This window comes from Heloderma suspectum, chromosome 12 (genome assembly GCF_057233095.1).
Source record: "Heloderma suspectum isolate Gila_16-S chromosome 12, 16-S_ref, whole genome shotgun sequence".
Lineage (NCBI taxonomy): Eukaryota > Metazoa > Chordata > Lepidosauria > Squamata > Helodermatidae > Heloderma > Heloderma suspectum.
In genome coordinates this window covers 2,312,761-2,337,858 of record NC_139469.1, presented here as the reverse complement: position 1 = coordinate 2,337,858, position 25,098 = coordinate 2,312,761, and the positions used below count along the sequence as shown (strand labels likewise).

Genomic DNA, 25,098 nt, shown 5'->3' with positions numbered 1-25,098 from the left:
AACCATTTGAATGAGTGGTGGGCCAAAATTCCCTCCCCGTTTCTGTTGGGCCATTTATCCCCCCATGAAATTAGGGGGGCCATGTTGGGGGGGGGAAGTGAATTTTAAAGAAATTGTTGGATGGGAAGAATCGACTTACTTTACAGACAAGGTGGCTGAGGGCTGCGGGGTTTTCCTTCTTTTTTTTACTCTTCTTAAAAAAAAAAGCCACACCAGCCAGTAATCACAGCCAGCAAGACTCTCCATTTCTGCTGCTTCCTGGGCTTCTTTCAGGTGTGTTTTCCTTTCCTGTGCCAGAGTATCCCCATGGAAATGATGACATGGTTGGTACAACACTGTTTCCGTGGGGTTCCTCTGGCACAGGAAGGGGAAACACGCCCAGAAGAAACAGGAGGAGGCGGAATTGGATGGCAGCTGTAAGGCTTTTTTAAAAAGAGTATTAAAAAATCCCTCCATTAGCCAACCCTCTCCCACACCCCCTGAGTTCTCTCCAATTTTCAGGGCATTTTCTTTTTGCCCCTCCTGCGAATGGTCGAAAAAAACCCAGCTAAATTAATAAATGGCCTGAAACATTTAGCTGTGAGTTAATGCACAGGAACTTTGGCCACTGAAGCACTGACACCCAGACCTGGTTCACCTGACAGGATCAGCCATGGTGGGTTGTTGCCCGTGTTTGTTGCAGAGCGGCTTGTCATGATGTCCGAATCTGGTACGATTTCCCTGCGAACCCATGGCTTCTTGAATTGTTCAGGGTGGCTTGTTTGCAGGGTGGCTTGTTGTGATATCCAAACCCACCAGAGTGGCTTGTGAGGGGCTTGTCAGCACGGGCTATGGAGCCGCCTGGGAAGAGTGGCAAAAAACCAAGCCCCTCCTTGCAATCTCGTGAGTGCCACCTCCCTCCTCCCTTGTCAGTGCCCTCTGCCCCTCCATCAATACAGAAATGACAGTTAAGAAACTCTCTAATGTGTTTGCCACCTTTTTTCTTCGTCTTTTCTCGGTGTTTCTGAAGTACACAAATGGGTTAGTATTTTTTTTAAATTCATCTCCCTCCAGTCCATCATAAGTGTGCAAATGCACACATTCACCTGTCTGTTTTTTTTTTTTTTTTAATGGATTGGGGAATTTGCACAACTTTCCTAAAGTTAAGCAAAATTCAGAAATGTTTGCAAATTTCCTCCACAGACTGAAGAAGGGCTGATTTAGTCTATGGGGGAAAATTGCACAAATTTCCATTTCTTTCACCTTTGAGGAGATTTGTGCATATTTAACTTTTTACTTCTGGGAAGATTTGTGAAAATTCACTGAAGTGTAGTAGTTACTGTGAATGTACGTAAATGCGCAGTAACTACTCTGCTGTAGCGAATTTGCATCAAACTCCCTGAGAGTTTTTAAAAAAATAATGTTACCTTTGCACAAATCTCCCTAAAGGTGGGGGAAAAAATAACATTGAATATGCTCAAATCTCCCCAAATGTAAAAAAAAAAAAAACCACTACAAAAAGTGGAGTAGGCTGCTGAGGTTGTGCCGCAAAGGCCCCTGGGATATGGGCTGGGAGCGGGCAGGACAAATAAGGGGAGAAACAAGCCGCGGTAAGCAGCAGAGCATGCAGCTGTCTGTCAGGAGTAACGTGGGTTGGTGATCGAACAACCAACCCACCATGGCTTATTTCCAGGGTGGCTTATTGTGACATGCGATCTTGCCCGCATTCTGATTTAACTGCCACCCCAGCCCCTTCAGCTAGTGTAGGAGAAGACCCTGGCCCTTCCCAGAGGCTGCCCTCAGATCAGGCAACCCCTTTGTGTAGGCACGTATTTGTCTCACAAGGTGTGCAGGTTTAAAATGTGAAAAACTGCTTTGGGGCTTTTTGCACCCTTTCCTGCTCCAGTACTTGTACGCTGGCTGGAGAGAAAGAGAGAAACTTTCAGAAGCATCTCTCCCTCCCTCCCTCCCTTGCGCGCACACATTTATTTATTTATTTATTTATTTATTTATTACATTTCTATACCATCCAATAGCCAAAGCTCTCTGGGTGGCTCACAGAAATGTAAACCATAAAATGCAACATGACAAAACATAACAGAAGCCTTTTAAAAGCTAAAAACAGAATACAGCCAAAGTAAAAACCAGAGTAAAAGCCAGCAGCAGTGCAGAGATCTAAGAATGTCCTAACACAGTTTTTAAAACTGAAGGACTGAAAGGCTTGGGAGAATAAAATGGTCTTCTCCTGGTGCTGAAAAGACCACAATGTAGGCATCAGGCAGGCCTCTCTGAGAAGGACTTTCCACAACCAGGGAGCCACCACTGAAAAGGCATATAGATATATTCATTCTTCAGGGAGATTATTTTACATGGCTGGGTTTAAGGGGATGCAAATCCCTGCTCCAGACCACTCCCAGTCTCAACCCCTCACAGGAATGTTATTCTGTTCAGATTTTCTGCTGTCCCATTTGTAGCTGCTTCAGTCTCATCCTCCCCACTCCCCATCCCATCACGCACACACTGTTCTTGAAGGTATCTCATCCATGCCACTCTCTTCTAATCTCCTTGCCCCGAATTTGCAAGGCACGGGGCAGGACAGAAAACACTGCCCTCCGAAGCATCAAGCTGGGGGATGCTGCAGCTTCTATACTGCGAAAGCAGAAATTTTAAAAGGAAAGAAACTCTGCCATCATGGGGGGACAGCTGCATTTGAGAGGTGGTTAAGATGTAGGGAGGAAGTGGCTGGAGAAGGAAATCAACTTTCAAGCAGACATGATGGTCTGAGTTTTTAATGTACCACTGCAGGGTGTATGCCTCGGTGATTTAGTGTGAATGCTATTTAGAGAAAAAAGGGGAGAAAACCTGATGTGTGGTTTTATTGCGCATGCCAGCAATAGAGCAGTTCAGCCTATGACACATATATATTAACTCTCCATAGCTGTTTCCTCTCCTCCTGCCTGCCTCCAAATACAAGCAATCTAAGGGCCCAACTGATGAAGCACTTTCCCTTTTAAAAGTACTGTTGTGTACTCACTGCTTCCCCAAGAACTGAGACATTCCAAGGGCAGCATGACCCCAGGTTTGAATTTCTTTGGAGGAGAGAGCGAGCGAGCTATGGAACAGAGACAAGGGACTTTGGGCTGGGAGGGTGGGTGGTAAAACTTGCTTTATTTACAAATATAAAAGTGGAGCATAAGTATAAGCAAATGACAGGCATTTCTACAAAGCCTCAGCACATTGTGGAGGGCATTCCACCGACCTCTCTAGGGTATGGTGGGAGGAGGGTGGTTATGGGGCAGAGATTCCTGGGTCAATTCCTCCCATGTTTTATCTCTATGTGGTTTTAACTTGGAACATCTGGGTATTGTTTACCTGACAGAGCATCTCTCCAGACATGAAACTATCTGTACACTATGTTCAGCATCTCAGGGCCTCCTCCAGGTGCCTCCTCTGAGGGAGGCTCAGAAGGCGGCAACAAGGGACAGGGCCTTCCTGGTGGTGCCCCCCCCCCCCCCGCGATTGTGGAATGATCTCCCTGATGGGTCCTGTGCCCAGTGCCAACATTGTTATCTTTTTGACGCCAGGTTAAGACCTTTCTCTTCACTCAGGCATTCGGCAGCATATGATGAGTTTTTAATCAGGTCCTTGGTTAGTCTTCTATGGTTTAAAATTATTTTTAGATATATGTTGTCTCTGTGCATGCTGTCTGTTTAAATGATTTTATGCAAATGGTTTAACACTTCGTGTGATGTCTTTTTAATGCTTTTTAATCTTTGTAAACTGCCCAGAGAGCTTCAGCTATGGGGCGGTATAGGAATGTAATAAAAATAAATACTTATACCTTTTATGTTTTTTATACTCTTGTTCTGGGCATAATTCTGTTTATGCTCTTTTATAGTCTGGGGTTGAAGGATTGTTTGCTCTGCCAGTCCATGCTGGGATGGCGGGACAGACAGCTCCTCCCTCTGAAGAAGCAACTTTTGGCTCTGCCTAAATGCTCCAGAGGGAGGGGCCACCTGAGGTTACGGAATGCCCTCCGTGAGGCTCTGAGAACAGAAACTCACAGTAAGAAACAAAGTCCTCTTTTCTCCAGGATGCCCGCAGTTCGGGGGGGGGGGGGCTTTGTCAATTTCTCTTCAAAATGGGGGAGCTTCTTCTGACTCTGTACAGCCCAGCGCCACAAAACCTGGTCAGTTGCACCTCTGCTACCAAGACCTTTTACTAATGCTAATGATAATGTAATACTGTTGCTATTGTTGTTGCTCTTATTAATAATAATTATTATTATTAATAAGAAGTAATAAGTAATAACATGTAATAATTAATTCATAATAAATAATATAATAATTAATTATGTGTGCTGCAGCAGCACCCTCACAGTTGAGGGCTCCATAACGTCCCCAGGTGATGATGTGCAGTGCATGCCTTTGCATGTTTACTCAGAAGTAAGTCCCACTGTGTTCAGTGGAGCTTACTCCTGGGTAAACGTGCACAGGATGCAGCCTTCCTTCTGCCTGTGGAGGAAGGGGCAGACTGCCAAGAAATGGCAGAGTCAAATTCCAAAGGGGGCAAATTGAAAGTGCAAAACCCGCATGAGAGTCAAGCACAAGGCAGTTCTGCCTGCCTGCCTGCCTGCCTCTAATAAATGAAGACGGATTGGCTCCGGGAGGTGTTGCAGCTGCTGCCAATCCATCTCTCCCCCCACCCATGCAGCCTCACCTTCATAGTTCTCTCCGTTTGGCCTCCAACCTCCGCTTCGGCCAGAGAGATGGATGAATGGGGAGGGAGATGCAGGCCAGAACGAACATTCCTCACCTCCTCTGAGGGTAACTTCAGGCCAAAACTGATATTTTGGGACTGGATTTCCCAATTTCAAAGGAAAGCAGCTCTGTGGGTAGGAACAGGGTTGGAAGAGGATATTGGAGGAAGGGAGGAGGAGGGAGGAAGTGGATAGGACAAAGGTTTTCTCCATCTCCCACAATACTAGAACCCAAATGGGTCACCCCATGAAGCTGAATGGCAGGAGATTCAAGGCAGATAAAAGGAAGTCCCTACAGCAAAGGAGATCGTTACCTTGTCATGGTGCTGGAGCTTGAGCACCTCAATGACGTCATGAGCTAAACCGTGAAGGGACACCCAAGACGGGAAGGTCATGGCAGAGAGGTCAGACTAAATACTATCCCTGGGGAAGGAAACGGCAACCCACCCCCGTATTCTTGCCATGAAAACTAAATGGATCAGTACAACCAGAGAGATGTCGGTATACCATCGGAAGATGGGACTCCCAGGTCGGAAGATGGTCAAAATGCTACTGGGGAGGATCAGAGGATAAGTTCAACTAGCCCCAGATGTGATGACGCAGCTAGCTCAAAGCCGAAAGGACGGCTAGCAGCCGATGGTGCTGGTGGTGAACAACGAATCCGATGTTCTAAAGAGCAACACACCATAGGAACCTGGAATGTAAGATCTATGAGCCAGGGCAAATTGGATGTGGTTATTGGGGAGATGTCCAGATTAAATATAGACATTTTGGGTGTCAGTGAACTGAAATGGACTGGAATGGGCCACTTCACATCAAATGACCACCAGATCTACTACTGTGGACAAGAGAAATGGAGAAGAAATGGAGAAAGAAATGGAGTAGCCTTCATAATTAATAATAAAGTGGCTAAAGCAGTGCTTGGATACAATCCAAAAAATGACAGAATGATCTCAGTTCGAATTCAGGGTTAGCCATTTAACATCACAGTGATCCAAATATACGCCCCAACCACAGATGCTGAAGAAGCAGATCAGTTCTATGAGGATCTGCAGCACCTACTGGATAGTACGCCAAACAAAGATGTTATTTTCATTACAGGAGACCGGAATGCTAAGGTGGGTAGTCAAACGACACCTGGAATTACAGGCAAGCATGGTCTGGGAGGACAAAATGAAGCGGGACATAGGCTGATAGAATTTTGCCAAGACAACTCACTGTGCATAACAAACACCCTCTTCCAACAACCTAAGAGACATGGACTTCACCAGACGGTCAACACCGAAATCAGATTGACTACATCCTTTGTAGCCAAAGGTGGCGGACATCTATGCAGTTGGTAAAAACAAGTCCTGGAGCTGATTGTAGTTCAGATCACAAACTTCTTATTGCACAATTTAGAATCAGACTAAAGAGAACAGGGAAGACCCACAGATCAGTCAGATATGAGCTCACTAATATTCCTCATGAATATGCAGTGGAGGTGAAGAATAGATTTAAGAGACTAGATTTAGTAGATAGGGTCCCGGAGGAACTATGGACAGAAGTTTGCAACATTGTCCAGGAGGCAGCAACAAAAAACGTCCCAAAGAAAAAGAAAACCAAGAAAGCAAGATGGCTGCCTGCTGAGACACTGGAAGCAGCCCAAGAAAGAAAGGAAGCAAAAGGCAACAGTGATAGGGGGAGATATGCCCAATTAAATGCAGAATTCCAGAGGTTAGCCAGAAGAGATCAGGAATTATTTTTAAACAAGCAATGCGCGGAAGCGGAAGAAGATAACAGAATAAGATCGACAAGAGACCTCTTCCAGAAAATTAGAAACATTGGAGGTAAATTCCAGGCAAAAATGGGTATGATCAAAAACAAAGATGGCAAGGACCTAACAGAAGCAGAAGAGATCAAGAAAAGGTGGCAAGAATATACGGAAGATCTGTATAGGAAGGATAACAGCATCGGGGATAGATTTGACGGTGTGGTCAGTGAGCTAGAGCCAGACATCCTGAAGAGTGAGGTTGAATGGGCCTTAAGAAGCATTGCTAATAACAAGGCAGCAGGAGATGACAGTATCCCAGCTGAACTGTTCAAAATCTTGCAAGATGATGCTGTCAAGGTGATGCATGCCATATGCCAGCAAATTTGGAAAACACAAGAATGGCCAACAGATTGGAAAAAATCCACTTATATCCCCATACCAAAAAAGGGAAGCACCAAAGAATATTCAAACTATCGAACAGTGGCACTTCTTTCACATGCCAGTAAGGTAATGCTCAAGATCTTGCAAGGTAGACTCCAGCAATTCATGGAACAAGAACTGCCAGATGTACAAGCTGGGTTTAGAAAAGGCAGAGGAACTAGAGACCAAATTGCCAGTATCCGCTGGATAATGGAGAAAGCCAGGGAGTTTCAGAAAAACATCTATTTCTGTTTTATTGACTATTCTAAAGCCTTGGACTGTGTGGATCATCACAAATTGTGGCAAGTTCTTGGTGGGATGGGGATACCAAGTCATCTTGTTTGCCTCCTGAGGAATCTGTATAACGACCAAGTAGCAACGGTAAGAACAGACCACGGAACAACGGACTGGTTTAAGATTGGGAAAGGAGTACGGCAGGGTTGTATACTCTCACCCTACCTATTCAACCTGTACGCAGAACACATCATGCGACGTGCTGGGCTTGATGAAGCCAAGGCTGGAGTTAAAATCGCTGGAAGAAACATTAACAATTTCCGATATTTAGATGATACCACTTTGATGGCTGAAAGCGAGGAGGAGCTGAGGAACCTCATGACGAAGGTGAAAGAAGAAAGTGCAAAAGCTGGGTTGCAGTTCAACCTCAAAAAAAACAAGATTATGGCAACCAGCTTGATTGATAACTGGCAAATAGAGGGAGAAAATGTGGAGGCAGTGACAGACTTTGTCTTTCTAGGCACAAAGATTACTGCAGATGCTGACTGCAGCCAGGAAATCAGAAGACGTTTATTTCTTGGGAGGAGAGCAATGACAAATCTTGATAAAACAGTGAAGAGCAGAGACATCACACTGACAACAAAGGTCCGCATAGTTCAAGCAATGATATTCCCCGTAGTAACCTATGGCTACGAGAGCTGGACCATAAGGAAGGCTGAGCGAAGGAAGATAGATGCTTTTGAACTGTGGTGCTGGAGGAAAATTCTGAGAGTGCCTTGGACTGCAAGAAGATCAAACCAGTCCATACTCCAGGAAATAAAGCCAGACTGCTCACTTGAGGGAAGGATCTTAAAGGCCAAACTGAAGTACTTTGGCCACATCATGAGAAGACAGGATACCCTGGAGAAGATGTTGATGCTAGGGAAAGTGGAAGGCAAAAGGAAGAGGGGCCGACCAAGGGCAAGATGGATGGATGATATTCTGGAGGTGACGGACTCGACCTTGGGAGAGCTGGGGGTGGTGACGGCCAACAGGAAGCTCTGGCGTGGGCTGGTCCATGAAGTCATGAAGAGTCGGAAGCGACTGACCGAATAAACAACAACAAAAGGAAGTCCTTCTTCATACAGCATGGAGTAAAACCATGGAATTCACTTCCGCAAGGTGATAGCCACCCATTTCACAAATTCATGGAGGAGAAGGCTATCCATGGCTACTAGTCCTGATGGCTTTATGCTACCTCCAGGTATCCAAGACAGTATGCCCATGTACACCAGTTGACAGGGAACCCGTTGAGTGCTGTTGCACTCGTGTCCTGCTTGTGAGCCTCCCATTGGGGCATCTGGTTGGCCAGTGTGTGAACAGCATCAGCCTTCCTGAACCTGGTGCCTTCCAAAGGTATTGGACTACAACTCCCAGCATCCCCCAGCCAGCCATGCTGGCTGGGGGGTGCTGGCAGCTGTGGTCCAACACAGCTGGAAGGCAGCGGGTTGAGAAATGTTGGACTATAGACACTTCTGGTCTGGTCCAGCACAGCTCTTCTTCTGAGAGAAGGCCTTAAACCTCTCCTGTGCACCATTTCCCTGATCTAAATGTCCCCCACTGAATCTGTGGTTGCTTTTAAGTTTGATTTGGTTTGGGTTTTTTAAACACATTGTATGATCTGACCTGGTTTGGCCCTCATGGGAACCCACACCGTGGGATGTCTATTGCCAGGAAATCTGTCCCTTTTGGGGCTCATTGGATATCCACAGAGCCCCAGCTCAGTGTGCATTTGCAAGCTGAGCCATGGGTTTTTCCCCAAATCCAGGAACTTCTTTCGTTGTTTTTAAATTTTCATAAATAGACACTTGTGCAAATTGCACCTGCAATTTGCATAATTTGCACAGATCTCAGCCACAATTCATGCAAACTACATGCAAAATTAGCGTCAATTACACAAATTACGGCTGAAATTTGCATACACTCCTATTTATGATTTTTTTTTAAACGGAAAACCCACAAGCTAGCCCAACTCAGTGCAGCTCATATCAGGCCAGCTTGCAGGGAAACGAACTGAGGTCCGGGGACCGAGCTGATGAAAGGTCAGCGAGCTCCACCCCCCGGATGGATCCCTCCAACGTCCCTAACCATAGGGGAGTGGGGAGCCCAGCCCCACTCCCCCTCATCAATGCATTCAGCCCAGTGCCTATCACACATACACACTTGTGACAGCTGTTATAGAATGAAGCAACTACAATGAATTTACTGACAGTCCAGAACAACCTATTTGGAATGGAATTGATCTTGCAATGGGAAGGCAAAAAACCCTCCACCGTCTTTGCTGATTTGTGTGCAGGAAAAATTCCTTCCCAGCCCCATGAACTGGCGACTATGTCTGCCACCGCAAGACATCTTGCTACTGTGGGTGGATGGGTGAGTGGGTGGGTGGGGAAGTCTGCCACTGCAATGCTGCAGCTGCATGGGTGGCCTGCTTTTCAGGGCCTCGGGCTGAGCTGGAGTGAGAATGAAGGAGAGAGCTCTCCCTCCAGCGGGTCCGCTCCTTTGGCCTCACCCCCGCCAAGCTCCCCGGAGTGCCGATTGGCTCAGCAGGCCGCTCCCGGGGAAGGCGCCGACGTTGCGGCCGAATGTCTGCTCCTCACCAGTGTTGCCTCCCTTGGCTGCCGGCCCGTGTGCCCACACAGGGAAACGGAGAGCTTGGCTTGCTGCAGTTGGTTCCTGACACCCTTCCATGTTAAGATCAAAGCCGGATAGGGTCCACAAGTGGAACCTGCAACAAGGTGTCCCTGTTCAGTCAGTCAGCCTTCCCTTCCTGCATGATACACCATTCTGTTTTCCCTTCCACCCAGTTTTCCACACACACCCCACCACCGCCACCCCTGCCACCCTGTGGTCAGTGTATGGTGGCCATTGAGCAGGCTCGGTCCTCATTGGGGATTTGGTTTTTTTCCCAAACTTTTTTTGTACATCTGCCAGCCTTGGGTCCCCCAAAGCCTTCTGATGTCTCCCTCTTGTATGTGGGTGAAGCCGTTTTGGCTACACATTGGCATCGGCACTCACACCTGAACATTGGAACAAGAAGGAACGATTTCACTCTATTAATGCCTCGTTTCATTTTTTATTCTAGATCATTCTATCATCACAATCAACGAGGAGCAAGACAACAACCCAGATGTCTTTTACACAGTGGAAAGTGATGAGAGTGGGGAAGAGGTCTGCCGCTGTTCGAATGCAGGAGAGGCCTATGATAAAATCGGTAGGTGGCTTGGATTGTGGGAGTGGGGAAGACTTGGTTGACGTTCGGCTTGTTTGTTTGTTTTAGGATTTATTTTATTTTTTTAGGTTGCCTTTCAGCCAAAGGCTTCGGAGGTGGCTCACAAATATTTTTTTTCAAAGTCAATGTATTTGTTTTTTACTCTGCTTTTCTGCACCTGCAATCAAGGTGGCATACAGATGTCACTGTTTAAAGGGTGAAGACCAATCTAAAAAGCACAGGATCAATCCGTTGCACTAAAACAGCACAAACATGAATGAAACCGCAGAGAAAATACCTTAATCAAATGCCTGTCTGAAATAAAAGAGTTTTTTGTTCCTATCTAAAAGCAGTTAGAAAGGGAGCTTTGGGGATTTCCTACTCACCAGGAAGGGAATTCCATAACTGTGGTGTCACCATCAAGGCAGCCACCCTCTTGCTTCCTGCAATCTGAATTTCTAGTAAGCACCAGTCACCTTTATCTGTAAATGAAACATACACCTAATAATAATCACAATAATATGATAACATGGCAGGAAGAAGATAAGAAAAGTAAGGGAGATGCCATATAAGGGAGTGTTAAAAGAAGGTTTTCACTCTGCCGTTCTGAGTTATAGTTAAGGAGAGATTGACTTGGTTATATCTGTTCTGTCTGTGGTCAGGTTTCTTTCATTCCATCATCCATTCACTGACATACTCAGAATTTTTTTTAAGGATGTACAATAATTTTGTTCTGCATGTGCAAATGCACATTTGCGCTGATACGCATCAGCACAAGTTTGCATTAGCACTAATGGGCATTAGCACACATGCACATTTGTGCAAATCCCCCCCCCCGTGAAAAAATGGTCCGTGATTCCGCACAGCTCAGAAAAAGGTGGTCTGCTGCAGAATGCATAGGTCGGATTCATAGAACTCCAGACTCATTTGACTCCCTGCAATGGTTCAGAAGCAGTCATGCAAAGGAAGCAAGCTAGAGACGCTGTCGTTCTTTGTTAGCATAACTTATGCAGGCCACAGAATTCTGCTGGAGCAGAATTTCGAAACCTCTTTAACGTGTGTGAGCCTGGGGAGAGGGGCCAGTCCGTTCCGCAAGAGGTCTGGGCTTCTGTGCAAGAAGAACTCACACCGCCCCATTTTTCATGTCACATTCCCAACCTTCTCTTCCTCTTTAGCTGCATTGGCCGAATACTTACTGAAAGACAAGCAAGAGGAGCCAGTGGAGCAGCTTTTTGGTAAGCTTTTTACCTGTCCTTCGTCACCTGTTGGTTCCAGGAGCCGAGCGAGGCGGTCAATTTGGGACGCTGTTGTAGGGACCTCTCTCCGGGCACATGGTGGTTCTGACCTGTGGGTTATAATCCAGCGGAACGCTCTCCAACGCAAGACCCGTGGAAACAAGTGGAAGCTGCGCAAGAGCTTGGGAGGGTCTGGTGCAGGAGAACATCCTGCTGGATCATGCCCCTTTAGTTGGTGGGCAAGGGGGACCATCTGGATGGTCTGCCTTAAGCATCAAAGAATCTTTCTCCAGCCTACACGCCACTCCCTTTCTTCTCCTCCCTTTATGTGCTCTCTCCCACTTCGGAACTGTAAGCTCCTTGCAGACAGAGACCAGTCCTTGTTCGTGTTGTTGCTTTGCTTTTGTTACTCTGTTACTCTGCAAATCTCCAGGGACTTCAGTGGCATTTTCAAAATAAGAACAACAACAAGGATACACACTACTTAAGGCTTTATTGTAGCCTCGTTTCCGACATACATCTCCATGTTGGGGGGAAAGTTGCACCCTTTGAATGTCAGAGCCTCATCCTGCTTTCTGCCCCAAATAGGTTCACATTTCACATTGGGGAGTTGGACTCGATGGTCTTATAGGCCCCTTCCCGCCCTGCTATTCTATGATGCTATGATTCTCTCTTGGGAAGACACACCCATAAGAATCTCGCACTTTCTGTGTCGGTCGGTCGGTCGGTCGGTCTCTCGCTCTCGCTCACACACACACCTCTACCTACCGACACTATAACAATCTGTTACTTTTTCTTCTTCTTCAAAACAACCCAACAGGCAGCCTCGCTTCAGATGAGACAGTTGCTGAATACCTTCCAGGCTGCATGGAGGCAAAGAAGAGGTGTAAGTACAACCCAAGCTGGAAGAGCAAGGGGAGATTGCTGGGGGAGTGGGTGTAGGCAGCCATCAATGTATTGATTTGGTTTCTTTTAAATATTTGTACATATTTAGCACCAGAAACAGATGCTTGAGGCAGTGTGTGTCAAAACAGATTGGCAATGCTGTAAAATACCAAGAAAACTTCAGCTCTGGAAGTCACAATCTAAAGCCAGTGCAAATGCCCAAAACCGTGGCACAGGAACATCGACTGTGTCAGGCTTCTCGATCCCCCAGCGCACACGCTCAGGCAATCTGACACCGGTCATCCAAATCAGTGAGATTTCTTTATTGCAGGGAATCCCACGGAAAAAGCTTAATGATTACACTCTTCAGAAATCATATAAGCGATGGTTAGTAGCTATAGGCTCTATGTAATTCCAGAACAGTCCAAAGCTAAGCACTGCTTCCACGACTGAGATCCTCATCAACGTGGCTTTGCCGTTGTCATTCTCCACGGCTCTGAACACAAGGGAAGGGACTCTGGATTCCTGGGTACCTAACCTCGACAATCCTTTCGTGGGGTTCCAACCCTGGACATGGAAAGGGAATGATTCCTGGGATGACCCCTCAGACAATCAAGGGATAAATTCTTAAAAGGCCTAACAAAACCACACCCACAGAGAGTCCAACGCTGAATTTTTTGTTGATAACTCCAGGCTACATGGCCAAGGCCCATCAAGATCGAGGGAAGGGCACACCCACACAGGGGACGAGTTCCAGGCCACCGCTTTCACACTGGCAACTGCACGCTGCCTGAGTTCTGGCAGAGGGAAGTCCAAAAGTCGTAGATCAAGCCCAGCCCGCCGTACACTGAGCTGACTACAAACACAGACACACAGTCCACAGCAACGAGAGTTCAAGTCTATGAAAAGCCTCACAGTACTTTTCATGGCAAGTCCTTAACAGTCCAAAGTTCCAGCCCATGTGCAGAGTGCCTCCAAAAGCCCAGACGATGATGGATCCAAGCAGAGAAAGCTTCGGGCAAGGAAGACAGGATGTGCCTAGCAAAGGCTCTTCGCGTTTGCTTCAGTTTAAAAGGGAAGGCGTGACTGTAGGACACCCCTCCGGAACCCTTGACAGACAAGGGTCTTTGGCCTTTCCGCAAGGCCCCTGTCTGCACAGGGCGCCACTGCTCAGCCCTCCAGCAGTGGCGTTTCAACCTGGGCGACCCTTCTGCAAACCCCAGCCCACCTCTGTCAGGTCCTCACGGGCAGCTTCCAGCCTCCCTGCCTGCCAAGGCCAAACCACAGGCAGGCAGGGAGTTGGGTGACTCCCCCTGGCTCTGCCCTGGGCACGCTGACAGAGATGAGCTCACACAGATTCTGACATTCCAGAAACTGAATAGGCCCAGGGCCTTCCAGGCTACTTCTCATCAAATCGTGGCTATGACCTACAAGGCCCACGGCAGTGCTGAACCTGGGCCCTGGCCAACTGTTTCAGAAGGCCACACAATGCACGTGGTTTTACACTGGAAATTCAGCAGCGATGCCACCCAGCAGGGGAGGGATCTTCATAGGGAGAACATTCCACAGTCTGTGATACCTGAGTAAAGGTGAAGGTAACGGGTGTCCCCAGCCAGTGGTGTCCGGCTCTAGGGTGTGGTGCTCGTCTCCATTTCTAAGCCGAAGAGCCAGCATGTGGCCGGCGTGACTGAACACCAAGGTGCACGGAACGCTGTTGCCTTTCCCGCCGAAGCGGCACCTATTTATCTACTTGCAGTTTCTTGCTTTCGAACTGCCTGAGTACCTGAGTACTCCCATGCAAATGGGGGTGGGGGGAGTCGTTCATCTCTTTCCCCCTCCGGCATTCTGCTCTCACTAAATATTTACACAACAAGGACTGTGCACCAAGCACTGGTAAAGGACACATCCACCGCCCCTTGTTGTTGCCCGCAGTGCCGGCTCCGGGTGTCGGAGGGCTCTTAGGCAAGAGACCCTCCGTGGGGGCCCCCTCAGTGAGTTGGCCTTCTCTCCGCCATTCTCGCCAGCCGCCCTTGCTCCTCCTCCCGCTCCTCATCATTGCTGCCACTCGCTGGCTTGGCAGGCAGAGAGCGAGCCGGCCACGGCGTCTCCTGCTCCTCCCCCTCACTGCCACCGTTGCCTGGGCCGGGGCGAGAGGCAGGCGAGCAGATGGGTCACAGCGGCAAAGAGGAGAAGCAGCCCCGGGGGCTCTGTCAGCGAGGCCCTCAGCAGCTGCCCAGCCACGCGCCCCCTCGGTGCTGCCCTGGTTATCAGAAGACAGAATCTATTGCGCTTGGCGGATTTCGGGATGCTTTCTTCCCCAGGAGCTATAAATTAAACCAAACATTTTCATTAAAAATACTGACTTGCAGATAGCACCCTGTTCCTATGTGACAATGTTTCTTAAAACCTTTTTATATGCAAATCTTAAAATTCCGCCACCCAAAATCAAATCACTCAAGAAAAAAGCATTTCCCATTTACACATTGTGTAAAATACTCCCACACATTGCCTTTGAACTTGAGAGATAAAGTGAGCGGGAGCTTTCTAACGGCTGCATCGCTTTTTAAGGAGCACACGAATGAATAGTCATTATATCAGCTCTTATCTTTCGAACAAACACTGATCTTATACAAGCCGTTTGATCTCTTGCCCTAAATACACAACCATTCCTACTTCTGGATACTGGCAACGGCTACAGTTGGCGTCTTTTGCTCTCACATCAGGTGCTGAGCCCAAGGTGTGCCTTCTATATCCTAGACCAGGGGTCCCCAACCCCCGGTCCGCGGGTCCGCAGGGGTCCCCAGGCCATAGTAGGGGTGTGTGAAACCCCCTCACCTCGGGTCCGTGGGGGTCCACGGGGGGGGAGGCCATCCCTCCCCCACAGAATCCTTGCCAGCCCCGGCCAGCTCCGCTCTGCTCCACAGCGAGTCCGCAGAGCTCCTGGCCAGCTCCGGCCACACTGGCGGACTTCTGGCTGCTGGGACGCAAATGGCGTCCGCATAGTGGACACCATTTGCATCCCTGTTCTTCAAGTAATGGGCTACATAAATCTTTACATAGCCTATTACTGCAAAGAACAGGGACGCCATTTGCGTCCCAGTGGCCGGAAATCCACCAGCGAAACCATCCTCCCCCCCCCCCCAGTCCGTGGAAAAATTGTCTTCCACGAAACCGGTCCCTGGTGCCAAAAAGGTTGGGGACCACTGTCCTAGATGATTTAGAGCTGAACACCACCCTGTTGTATCTTCAGTCGTGTGCTACTCCTATTTTGCCTTACTGATAACATTTCACACATGATATTTATGGTTGATATTGCATGTTCTTACAATCTTCTAATTTCATTTTTTATTATTGTATCATGTTATGCATTAATTGGGCTGATCCTAATTCTTTTTCTGCCTTTATTTAAACCCTGAGAAGTCCAAATCCTCATTGAGTCCTCTGTAAATGTTTGGTTTAATTTATAGCTCCTGGGGAAGGAAGCATCCTGAAACGTGTAGAGTGCAATACATTCGGTTTTATCGAGCACCAGAGAAAACTTTCTTTCCTCTCTCTTCTTCATCGTCATTCACGGTGCTCTTTCCCTCTTCACTTCTGCTTTCTCCTGATTATCAGAAGACATTCCAAAGTGCCTTGCTGGATCAGACCAAAAGTTCCATGTAGAACAGCGTCTTGCTTCCCATAGTCACCAAGCGGGTGCCTTCAGGAAGCCCACGGACAGGGCTGTAAGGCAGTAGCCCTCTCTCGTCATGGCTCTTCGGCAACTAATGTTTGCTGCTGCCATGACCATGGGGGTTCTATATAGCAGTGGAGGCAGGTGGCCCCGATGTCAGTGGGGTGGTGAATCTGCTCCAGGTTTCAGTCAGAACCAGTCAGAACTCTCAGGGAGCTCTCCAAGGTGTAAAGCAGTAAGTATTACTAGCAAATGAAATTCTATAAAACTTTACAAGTTTTGGAGGTGACTTGGTCTTGAATGGGCAATTAAGACCCATCTTCTTTACAACATTCCTGCTCCTGTTGGGAGATGAAAATTTCAGAACTGGTTTGCTGATATGGATCAACCCAGCTGCCTGCAGTTTGGGGCTCTCTTTGGAGGGCCTGGCTATGGTGTCATGATGAGCGGCTGTACTTTGAAATTTAATTTACTGCTACACCCCTGGCCACGTGTGGCGAAGTCCCTATTCAAACACCTGGACTTTGATCTTGTTTGCTTTCCATCCGCAGGCAGCTGCTCTGAAGCTCCGGAACTGAAGCGCAGGAAACTTGGTGAGCTGGCCTTTGCACAAATAGCTGAGCATCATCCCAGATCTATAGGTGTGCATTGCAATGACAGTGCAGGCTACTTTGTTTCTCTAAGAACATGTACATGCAAGACACCAACTTGCCCACCCCTAATCTACTTACTTCCCCTCTGCAAAGACGCCAGCACAGCGTTCCTTACTCAGTGCCACTGTTGCCATTATCCTCTCTACTTTTCCTCTTATAAGCAGATTGCTGACAGGTGTGCTTTCAATGAGATGAACAAATAACTTTCCCTTTTACATTGTTCATGCTCCCCACTTCTTCAAGGGCTGAGAAATTCCAAGGGAGATGCCTTTTCCAGGGTCAATTTTTGATTGTTTGTTTGTAAAAGAACGTGTGTGTTCCACCTTCTTTCCCAGTAGTCTCCAAACGTTTTTGATCATGGACCCTATCAGTGAAATTACACACCCCCAATATATGTATATTTATTTATAAATGATGTACATGTACTACTAATATATTATGTACATTATAAAACATACCCAAAATCAGAATTTTTAAAAGGATGAGATAAAGATGAAATAAACAATGTTTTTAAAAATATATATATTATTAATGGTATAAAAAACCTTTTTGCCCTCACTAAAATATTATTAATAATAATATTTTTTAGTGAGAGCAATGTGATTGAATATGCTTCATTATTTTTAAAAATCTTGGCTTAACACTTTGTGATACAGCAAGCTGAAGGTCTGGTTCTAAGTTCACTTTATTTTGATACTTGGTTTTAATGGCTGTCCTAGCTGAAAAGACACCCCTCAAAGATACGTAGATCCAAATGGAAGAAGTGCATTGTTGGCTGCACTTACTAAATCATGATTCTCATTTTTCAGTCCTATCCACCATTTATGTAAAGGTTTTTGTTGAAATTCAGCGAGTAAACTTCCATCTTCCCTGATGCCAATCAGTTATTCTTGCAAGCTAATTGAAAGGTGTTGCATTTTTATATTTTCACAAATGGGTTCAAAACCCACTGAAACTCTTCATTTGGAAGATTTTTAAACAGGTTTGAAAATTCCTTTTTCCAAGTTTTTTAAGTGTGCAAATATGAGAGTTTTTATAGACGAGACACTTACTTTGTTTTCGGCAACAAAATCACACACTGACAGAAACATTCCCAAGCATCCATTTTCAGAATGTTCTCTCCGTAGCACGAGTTTCTTTCGAAAAGCAGTTCCTTTCTCACTCATTGTTAAAACGTCACCTTTACCTTGAAGGGACAGATGAAGAGTGTTTATTTTTTCAGACGTATCTGCTAGGGAGCCTGCTACTGATGGCTGCTTGCCATCCCAGGAAAGGCCAGCAGATTTGTTCCAGACCTGCTCTCCTTCAGCAGGACAGCAGCTGCTCCAGTGCCGTGGCCGAGACAGAGGCCTGGCAGAGGCTGGCGCAGTTGCTTTCCGTGGGTGGCTGCGGCAGAGGCAGGTAGGACCAGGGCCAAGAGAGAAATGCCCTGGAACGTCCCTCTTGGCTCCCGTCCCCTCCTGCTGCCTCTGCCGCGGCCATCATTGCACACCATGGCCACTTGTCAGGGCAGCGGGAGGCTGCTCAATGATCAGGCGGCTCGCACACCCCCATGGATTGTCATGCGCGCACCCCGCTTTGGAGACTGCTGCTCTATCCTAGGTGGGGGTTTCATGGCGTTGAACTATCAGCACTGTTGGAAAACAATAAAGCAATTTTCTTGTGATGAGGGAATACTAGAGAGGTTAGCTACTAGCCACAGCCCTTACGCAATCATCTTTCCAAACAGTATTGAGCTTGAAGAGAGCCTAGAGATCTCCCGCTTTTGTTTGCAACTTAGCACAAGAAACCAGCATCCCTGTTGCCTCATTCTTCCTGTTGTTTTTGTTGCCTTTAATAGCACATTCACCTTCTCTGTGTGTCATGAGCGGCAACTCCATTGCCATCCCACTGGACAGTTCCCCGGTGGCCGCCATGATCTCCCACTCCACCTTCCATGTAGAGTTTTCTGTGACCACCATAAGCCCTGCAGGAGGACCTCCAAAGGCATTTGGTAGGTGCAGTAAGACATGGGCTTTGCCTTTTATGAAGGGCCAAGCTGCACATTAACATTATTCCCGCATGTTCCTTTTGTCACAGCGAGCCGAAACTAGGGACGGCCCTGGCCAGTGGCATTACTAGGATCAGGCCCAGAAATCCTCAGCCCAAAATCTATTTCCTGGGGCCCTGGGTCTATTCCACAAGGCCCTGACTGTCCATTGGTGCCAAAGGAAGCATGTTTATTTCTCCTCAATAGAATTGCCATGCAGGGGGGCAATTTTCAAGAGGGGTTGCAGCCAGGGATGTATGCATTTTGTAAAATCCATTCTGTCTGCATTTCGCAGACTACCAGGTGCCATTCGTTTTGTCATTCGTTCACTGATGGGATCAGATTTTTTTCTAAGTTCCCAAATTTGCACAAATTCACATTTGCGCAAATTTGCACTTGTGAAATGTTGAAATCCCCCCTAATCCCCCCTCCAAAGGTGCAAATCTCCCCCCATACCCATTTTCATACTTTACCCTATGGGGGAAATGAGCATTTTCAGCTGGTGTTTCTTTCTTTTTTTAATTTTCATATTTTTCTAATACTAAATTTGCATAAAATTCAGAAAGTAAAAAAAAAACACCAGTCTGCCAGTCTGCAGAATCCATGCAACTCCACTGTGGCATCTGCAGGTGGGGTTCATAGAAATCCAAACTCACTGGGTTCCACTACAGATTTCTCCAACACCCCTAGTTGGAGCTGGGGAGTGAGGGGTTAGCTCTCGCCTTCTCACACGCTACAACACCCTCCAGAAGAATCTTCCCTTGCACAGCCATTATGCTTAGAAAAAAGCTTTTCCCATTGGACTGGGATGAACTGGAGCAGAGTGCAAATTAATTGAAGAATTAATTTTATTTGAGGTGATTTGGAGGAGAAATTGATTGACTGGCTTTGCCTCTTGTGAAATTTAAATAATTCCTATTAATAATTTTTAAATTTGCATATATAAATATATATTAACATATGCAAATTTGTGTCCTACAGGGCCTGGGCGAATGAGGTCACCCAGATACTCCAAACATCATCTCGGCACTCGTCTCATTCGTCTTTGCAATTGCTGTTCACTCTGTGTGAACAGGAAACTTGCACAAATGGAGCAGTGATCAAATGGGAGAGTTGAGCAGATTTCCCCAAATTTGAGCAACTTTCCCCAAATTTGCACAACTTCCCTCCATAGATTAAAGCGGGGCTGATTCAGTCAATGGAGGACATTTGCGCGAATTAGAACATTTCCACAAATCCAACTGAGTATCAGGATTGACACGTTTGACAATTTATGAATATTTTTGTGGACACATCCTCAGACTCACATTCGGAGCTTTAAAGGGGGCATGTTCACATGTTTGGGGAGCAAAATCGAAACTCCCACACCTCCCTAGGCCTGGTCCCTGAATCTTTTCAGTGCCAAAGAGTGCCCCTGCCTGTGTGTAAAAACCACTTGGCAGTGGGGGAGGATCAGAGTTACAGCGTCAGATTGGGAGGTGCTTTGGTTGGAGAACTGGATCTCCTTTGCTGCAGCCCTCGTGCAGAACGTCTTTGGCTCAGTGAAATTTGATAGACAAGCGCAAACATCAGAGTGAAACAGATACCGAAGCACGACGCCTGTGGGAGATCATGCCCAGTCGTACACCTTCGTTCCGTTTTGTTTGATTTGCTCTTTTTCTGGTTTGGCCGATGGGAAGGTTCAGTGGATCCGAGTCCTGGATGTGGGCTGGGGGGAAAGCTACGTTCAGATCTTTGCCTGCAGCCCTGCAGCAAAAGAGAAGGGCAACAGCTCACCGAGAAGAGGAACACTGCTCAGGCAAAGGTGCAAATTCACAGGCAGAAGAAAAACCCATGATATACACGCATCGCATGTAATTCTTTCTCTACGATGTGCAGGGATCCAAACGTGTTTTGAGGGGATGCATCTTCAGCCTAAGAGTGCTTAAGTTCCGTTTTTGTGCTGTAGAAGTTCCCTTGTCTTGCAAAGGCATCACCTCAGAAACACTTTGGTACCCGTGAGCGTCTCAAGGGGAATAAATGTACCAAATGACAGGTATCTCATTGTCTTTAGTATGTGGGACTTCCACTTTTTGCATAGCCCCCTTTTTGGGCGCAGTCCTATGCATGTTTAGAAAGAGGAAAGTCCTACAACTCCCAGCATGCCCCAGCCAGCATGGCTGGCTGGGGGATGCTGGGAGTTGCAAGACTTTCCTTTGTCTAAACATGCATAGGATTGTGCCCTTATTTATTTGAAGTACCGCTGTCCCTTATTCCAGTCCAAAGACTGACTCCCCAAGCATGTAAAACAATAAAAACCCATCATTAAGCAAAGATTAAAATGACTTCACAACATGAGCACAAAACGACAGCAACACAAATGTCGGAGGAGCCATGAGTTGGTATCGTTGGGCGGCGGCCGACACCCACCCTCACCCACAGGGGCCCACTTAATGTCCACCGGCGTCTCCTGACCTTGTTTCTCTTCCGTGCTCTTGGGTCTTTCAGGGAAGTGCATTATTCTTCTGCCTCAAAAAGATGAGGCAGTGCAGACAAGCAAAAACCCCTCTCTCTTTGCCTCCTCATTTCCAGGACTGCCTTCAGGCGCTAACCTGGGCTATTGCCTACCCATCACAGGGGATATTCAGGTGATCTTCGCCTTTGAACCTGTTGCTGAACCTGTTAATTTGCCTGCAGGGGCAGCCAGCATTGATGTCTGTCCGGGTGAGTGTCGTGATTTTTGTTCCCATTGTGAATGGCCCTGATCCTATACATGTTTACTTGGAAGTAAATCCCACTGAGTTCAATGGGGCTTACTCCCAAGAAAGAATATGTAGGATAGCAGCCCAAGTCTGGATTGGGAGAAGGGATCGATGTTCCCAGGGTGCTTGAACAAAGTGTCAGCTGGAGCTGCTTCAATCTAGTCCTGTAGATGAGCCTTAGGAGCAAACTCCATGTTGCGTAACAACTTTAAAAATCCGTGTGTGTGGGGGGGGGGTGTTTTAATTGTAGCTTTAGGGCCATTTACAGTCTGGATTGGGACCATGGTGCGGAAGTGGGGGTTCTCTATTCTGTGGCTGCAACCAAAATTCACCCCCTCCACAGCTAGGGATGTCAGAGAAATCCACGACAGAATCAAACGAGTTCAGTTTTCTATGAATCTGATTCCGCAGCGGACTGGTGTTTCCCAAGTCACACGGATTCCATGGACTTCCAGACCAGTTTTTTTACTTTCTGGAATTTTATGCAGATTTAGTCATAGAAAAATATGAAAGATTTTTTTCAAAACAGCCGAAAATGTGCATTTCTCCCATAGGCTAAGGCATGAAAATGTGCATGGGGAGGATTTCCACATTTGGGGGGATTAGCACATTTTGGAGGAAATTTGCGCATTTGGGCAAATACGAATTTGCACAAATGCGAATTTGTGCAAATTCAGGAAAATGGGAAAAATCTGATTCCACCAAGGAGTAGACAACAACAAAAGGCTCCTGACAATCCGCTAAATGCAGAGGGAATGGATTTTACAGAATCCGTACATCCCTCTCCACAGCTCCCATTTGCCCTGGAAGAGAAGCTGCTCTTGGCAGTAGCAAGACCTTCCCACCAGCAGCAACTAGCAGTTTCAGGGCTGGGGGACGATTTTTGTTAGAGCCATGGCATGGAGGAAAGTGTGAAATCCCCCTCCCTTTGGGGTGTGGTCTTGATTTGAATCAGGGCTTCCTGCCGCTGCTATTTAAAAGAAACACACTCACATGCAAAGGCAAAGGCAAAGACGTGTTCAAGATAATCTGTAGTTTTGGTCTCTGAAGACGTTGGAGTTCTTAGAAAAAACTTTGCAGCCCTGGAGGGGAATGTTCCCTTCAGCTCCTGTTTCTTATAAGCTGCTACTGCCTCCTGGTGGTTCCAGGCTGACATGACATCAGAGGTGAAACTTGGATGCAATTTGAATTAGGGACAGACAGACGGTCAAAGCTGGACCACTGGCCAATGTGGGGGGCACTGCCTACTACCCATGAATTGCTGGGTTGCTGGCAGAGAGTCCCGGACTTGATGGGCCTTTGATGGTCTGAGCCAGTGAGGTTCTCCCGGCATTCTTTATCAAGAGTGCATTCACGAAACGCCAAGAAGCTGTGCTTTCACCGTCCAGAGATCCTCCGTGCTGTTGCTTGATTGATTCAAAATGGGTTCTCTGGACCATGGGGGCTGTACTAAAAAGCACCATGGATCTCATCATGTGGCTGGCTGGGGGATGTTGGGAGTTGTAGTCCAACCCATCTGGAGGGCGCCAGGTTGGGGAAGGCTGATGTATGTAATGCATAAATCCGCCGCAAAATGTAACATAGGCCGTACAAAAAGATAAGGTGCAAGAGTAGGAACACTGGAGGCTGCCTTATGCTTCCTGACTGTTAGAGCAATACGACAATGGAACCCATTCCCTAGGGAGGTGGTGGGCTCTCCCACACTGGGGGCATCCAAGACGAGGCTGGACAGCCACTTGTCAGGGATGCTCTGACTTGGATTCCTGCACTGAGCAGGGGGTTGGACTCGATGGGCTTGTGGGCCCCTTCCAGCCGTACGATTCTATGATTCTGTGAGTCAGACCCTGGGTCCATCTAGCACTGCATCGTCGACACTGACTGGCAGCAGCGGCTCTCTGGGGTTTCAGGCAGGACCTTTTGCAGCCCCACCTGGAGATGCTGCCAGGGATCGAACCTGGGTCCTTCTGCCAGCAAGCAGGGGCTCGACCTTTGAGCCACGGGCCCTCCTTGGACTAAAGTCAGCCCATTCCTGACACCACCCCCTCCCTCGCTTTTGGGGGGAGGATTACAGGGTTGCTCTCTTTCAACATCCTGGTTGTTTCTTCGTAGGCGAAGGTGCAACTGATAAAGGACCTGAAAGCCGGGCGGTTCATTCTAACCAAGTTCACAAAAGCCCAGGTGAGTGATGGTTTTTGAATTCCATTTCCCCAGCGAGGGCTTCAGCTGTTGAATTATCCTTGCGAGCGCTGCAGAAAGACCCGAGTGGCGCCTTAAGCGCTTTGCCGAGTTTCCTGGCTGTGCCACCCAGGCCGGCTTTCCTCCTGCGCTGGTTTTGTGCCCAGCTTCTCAGGTCCTGTTCTGCCCCCACCCCGCTCCCCACTCAAGCCCTCTGGGGTTATCAGCACATCAGCAACGGGTGCCAACGTGAGCTGGGCTCCTGCGAGCCATCACACGAGCCCGTCCACAAGACCAAGCAGGAGGGGCAGGTGGTGGAGTTTTCTGAAGACTTTGGGAGGGAGCAGAGCTGGGCATGCCAGCACGCAGCCCCCAGGACAGCAGGGAGGAGTTCCCAGTGGGGACTGCATGCTCATCACTGTGTAACTGCCAAGGGGGACATTCTGATGGATCATCAACAATTTGCTGTTTTTTATGGGCTCCCATTCAGTGGTGATGATGATGATTGAGGACTGGTGCCTCCTTCCTCAGCTGTCATCACCAGGAGACATTCCAGCAAGCTGTAGAGAGGGAGACAAGAGGGGGGAGCAGGGTCAGTCCACCCGCCCAGCTGGAAGACTCCTTGATTTTTCCTCTTCCCTCCCATCCCTTTTTCCTTGTGTGTTGTGTCTTTTTAGATTGTAAGCCTTGTAGGCAGAGACTGTCTTGTTTTACTGGTTATATGCAAGCTGCTCTGGGACCCTATTTGGCTGAGGAACAGGATAAAGATAGTTTACATAAATATTATTATTATTATTATTATTATTATTATTATTATTATTATTATTATGCCATAAGAAAATAAATACAGGGCCCCACCACAAGGAACTTGCAATCTGAAGCTTGAGAGCAGGAGAGACAACAGAGAGAGGGAAGAGACAAGGTTAACAAGGGATTAACGTGAACAGATGTGGCTGTAGGTCTGTGCAGGCTGACTTTACCTACATCAACTCCAGATTAAGCCCCTCTGAGATCAGTGGGGCTTAAGCGTGTGTAGGACTGCAGACTTAGACATGCTGCAGGTACCAATACAGAGCCAGTGTGACATAGTGTGTCTGCAACTCTGGGCAAGCCTCTTCCCTCCCTCCCTCCGTCCCTCCCTCTCAGCCTAAGCCACTTCAGAGGGTTCCCTGTGGATAACATGGGGAGGGGAGAAGAACCACAGATGCCAGACTGAGCTGCTCAGAGGAAGGGCAGGATTTTTTTAACGCCAGCAGCGCAGTCCCAGCGAGGTTTCCGGGAAGCTCTCTTTCCACCCCAGGCCGCATCAACC

At 47.5% G+C, this 25,098-nt stretch overlaps 1 protein-coding gene across 3 annotated transcripts in view; it reads left to right on the top strand.

Moving 5' to 3' along the window:
- CIITA (class II major histocompatibility complex transactivator) overlaps positions 1-25,098 on the top strand; it is a 58,543-nt gene that overhangs the window by 11,313 nt on the left and 22,132 nt on the right. For 2 of the 3 annotated variants that reach the window (XM_084818099.1, XM_084818100.1), the window contains exons 3-9: positions 10,270-10,398; positions 11,571-11,630; positions 12,451-12,516; positions 16,740-16,781; positions 18,682-18,834; positions 21,442-21,573; positions 23,721-23,789. In XM_084818099.1, the coding sequence (XP_084674225.1) occupies positions 10,270-10,398; positions 11,571-11,630; positions 12,451-12,516; positions 16,740-16,781; positions 18,682-18,834; positions 21,442-21,573; positions 23,721-23,789 (651 nt within the window). Of the gene's footprint in view, positions 1-10,269; positions 10,399-11,570; positions 11,631-12,450; positions 12,517-16,739; positions 16,830-18,681; positions 18,835-21,441; positions 21,574-23,720; positions 23,790-25,098 lie in introns of all 3 variants that reach the window. The other variant, XM_084818098.1, reaches the window with a different exon arrangement.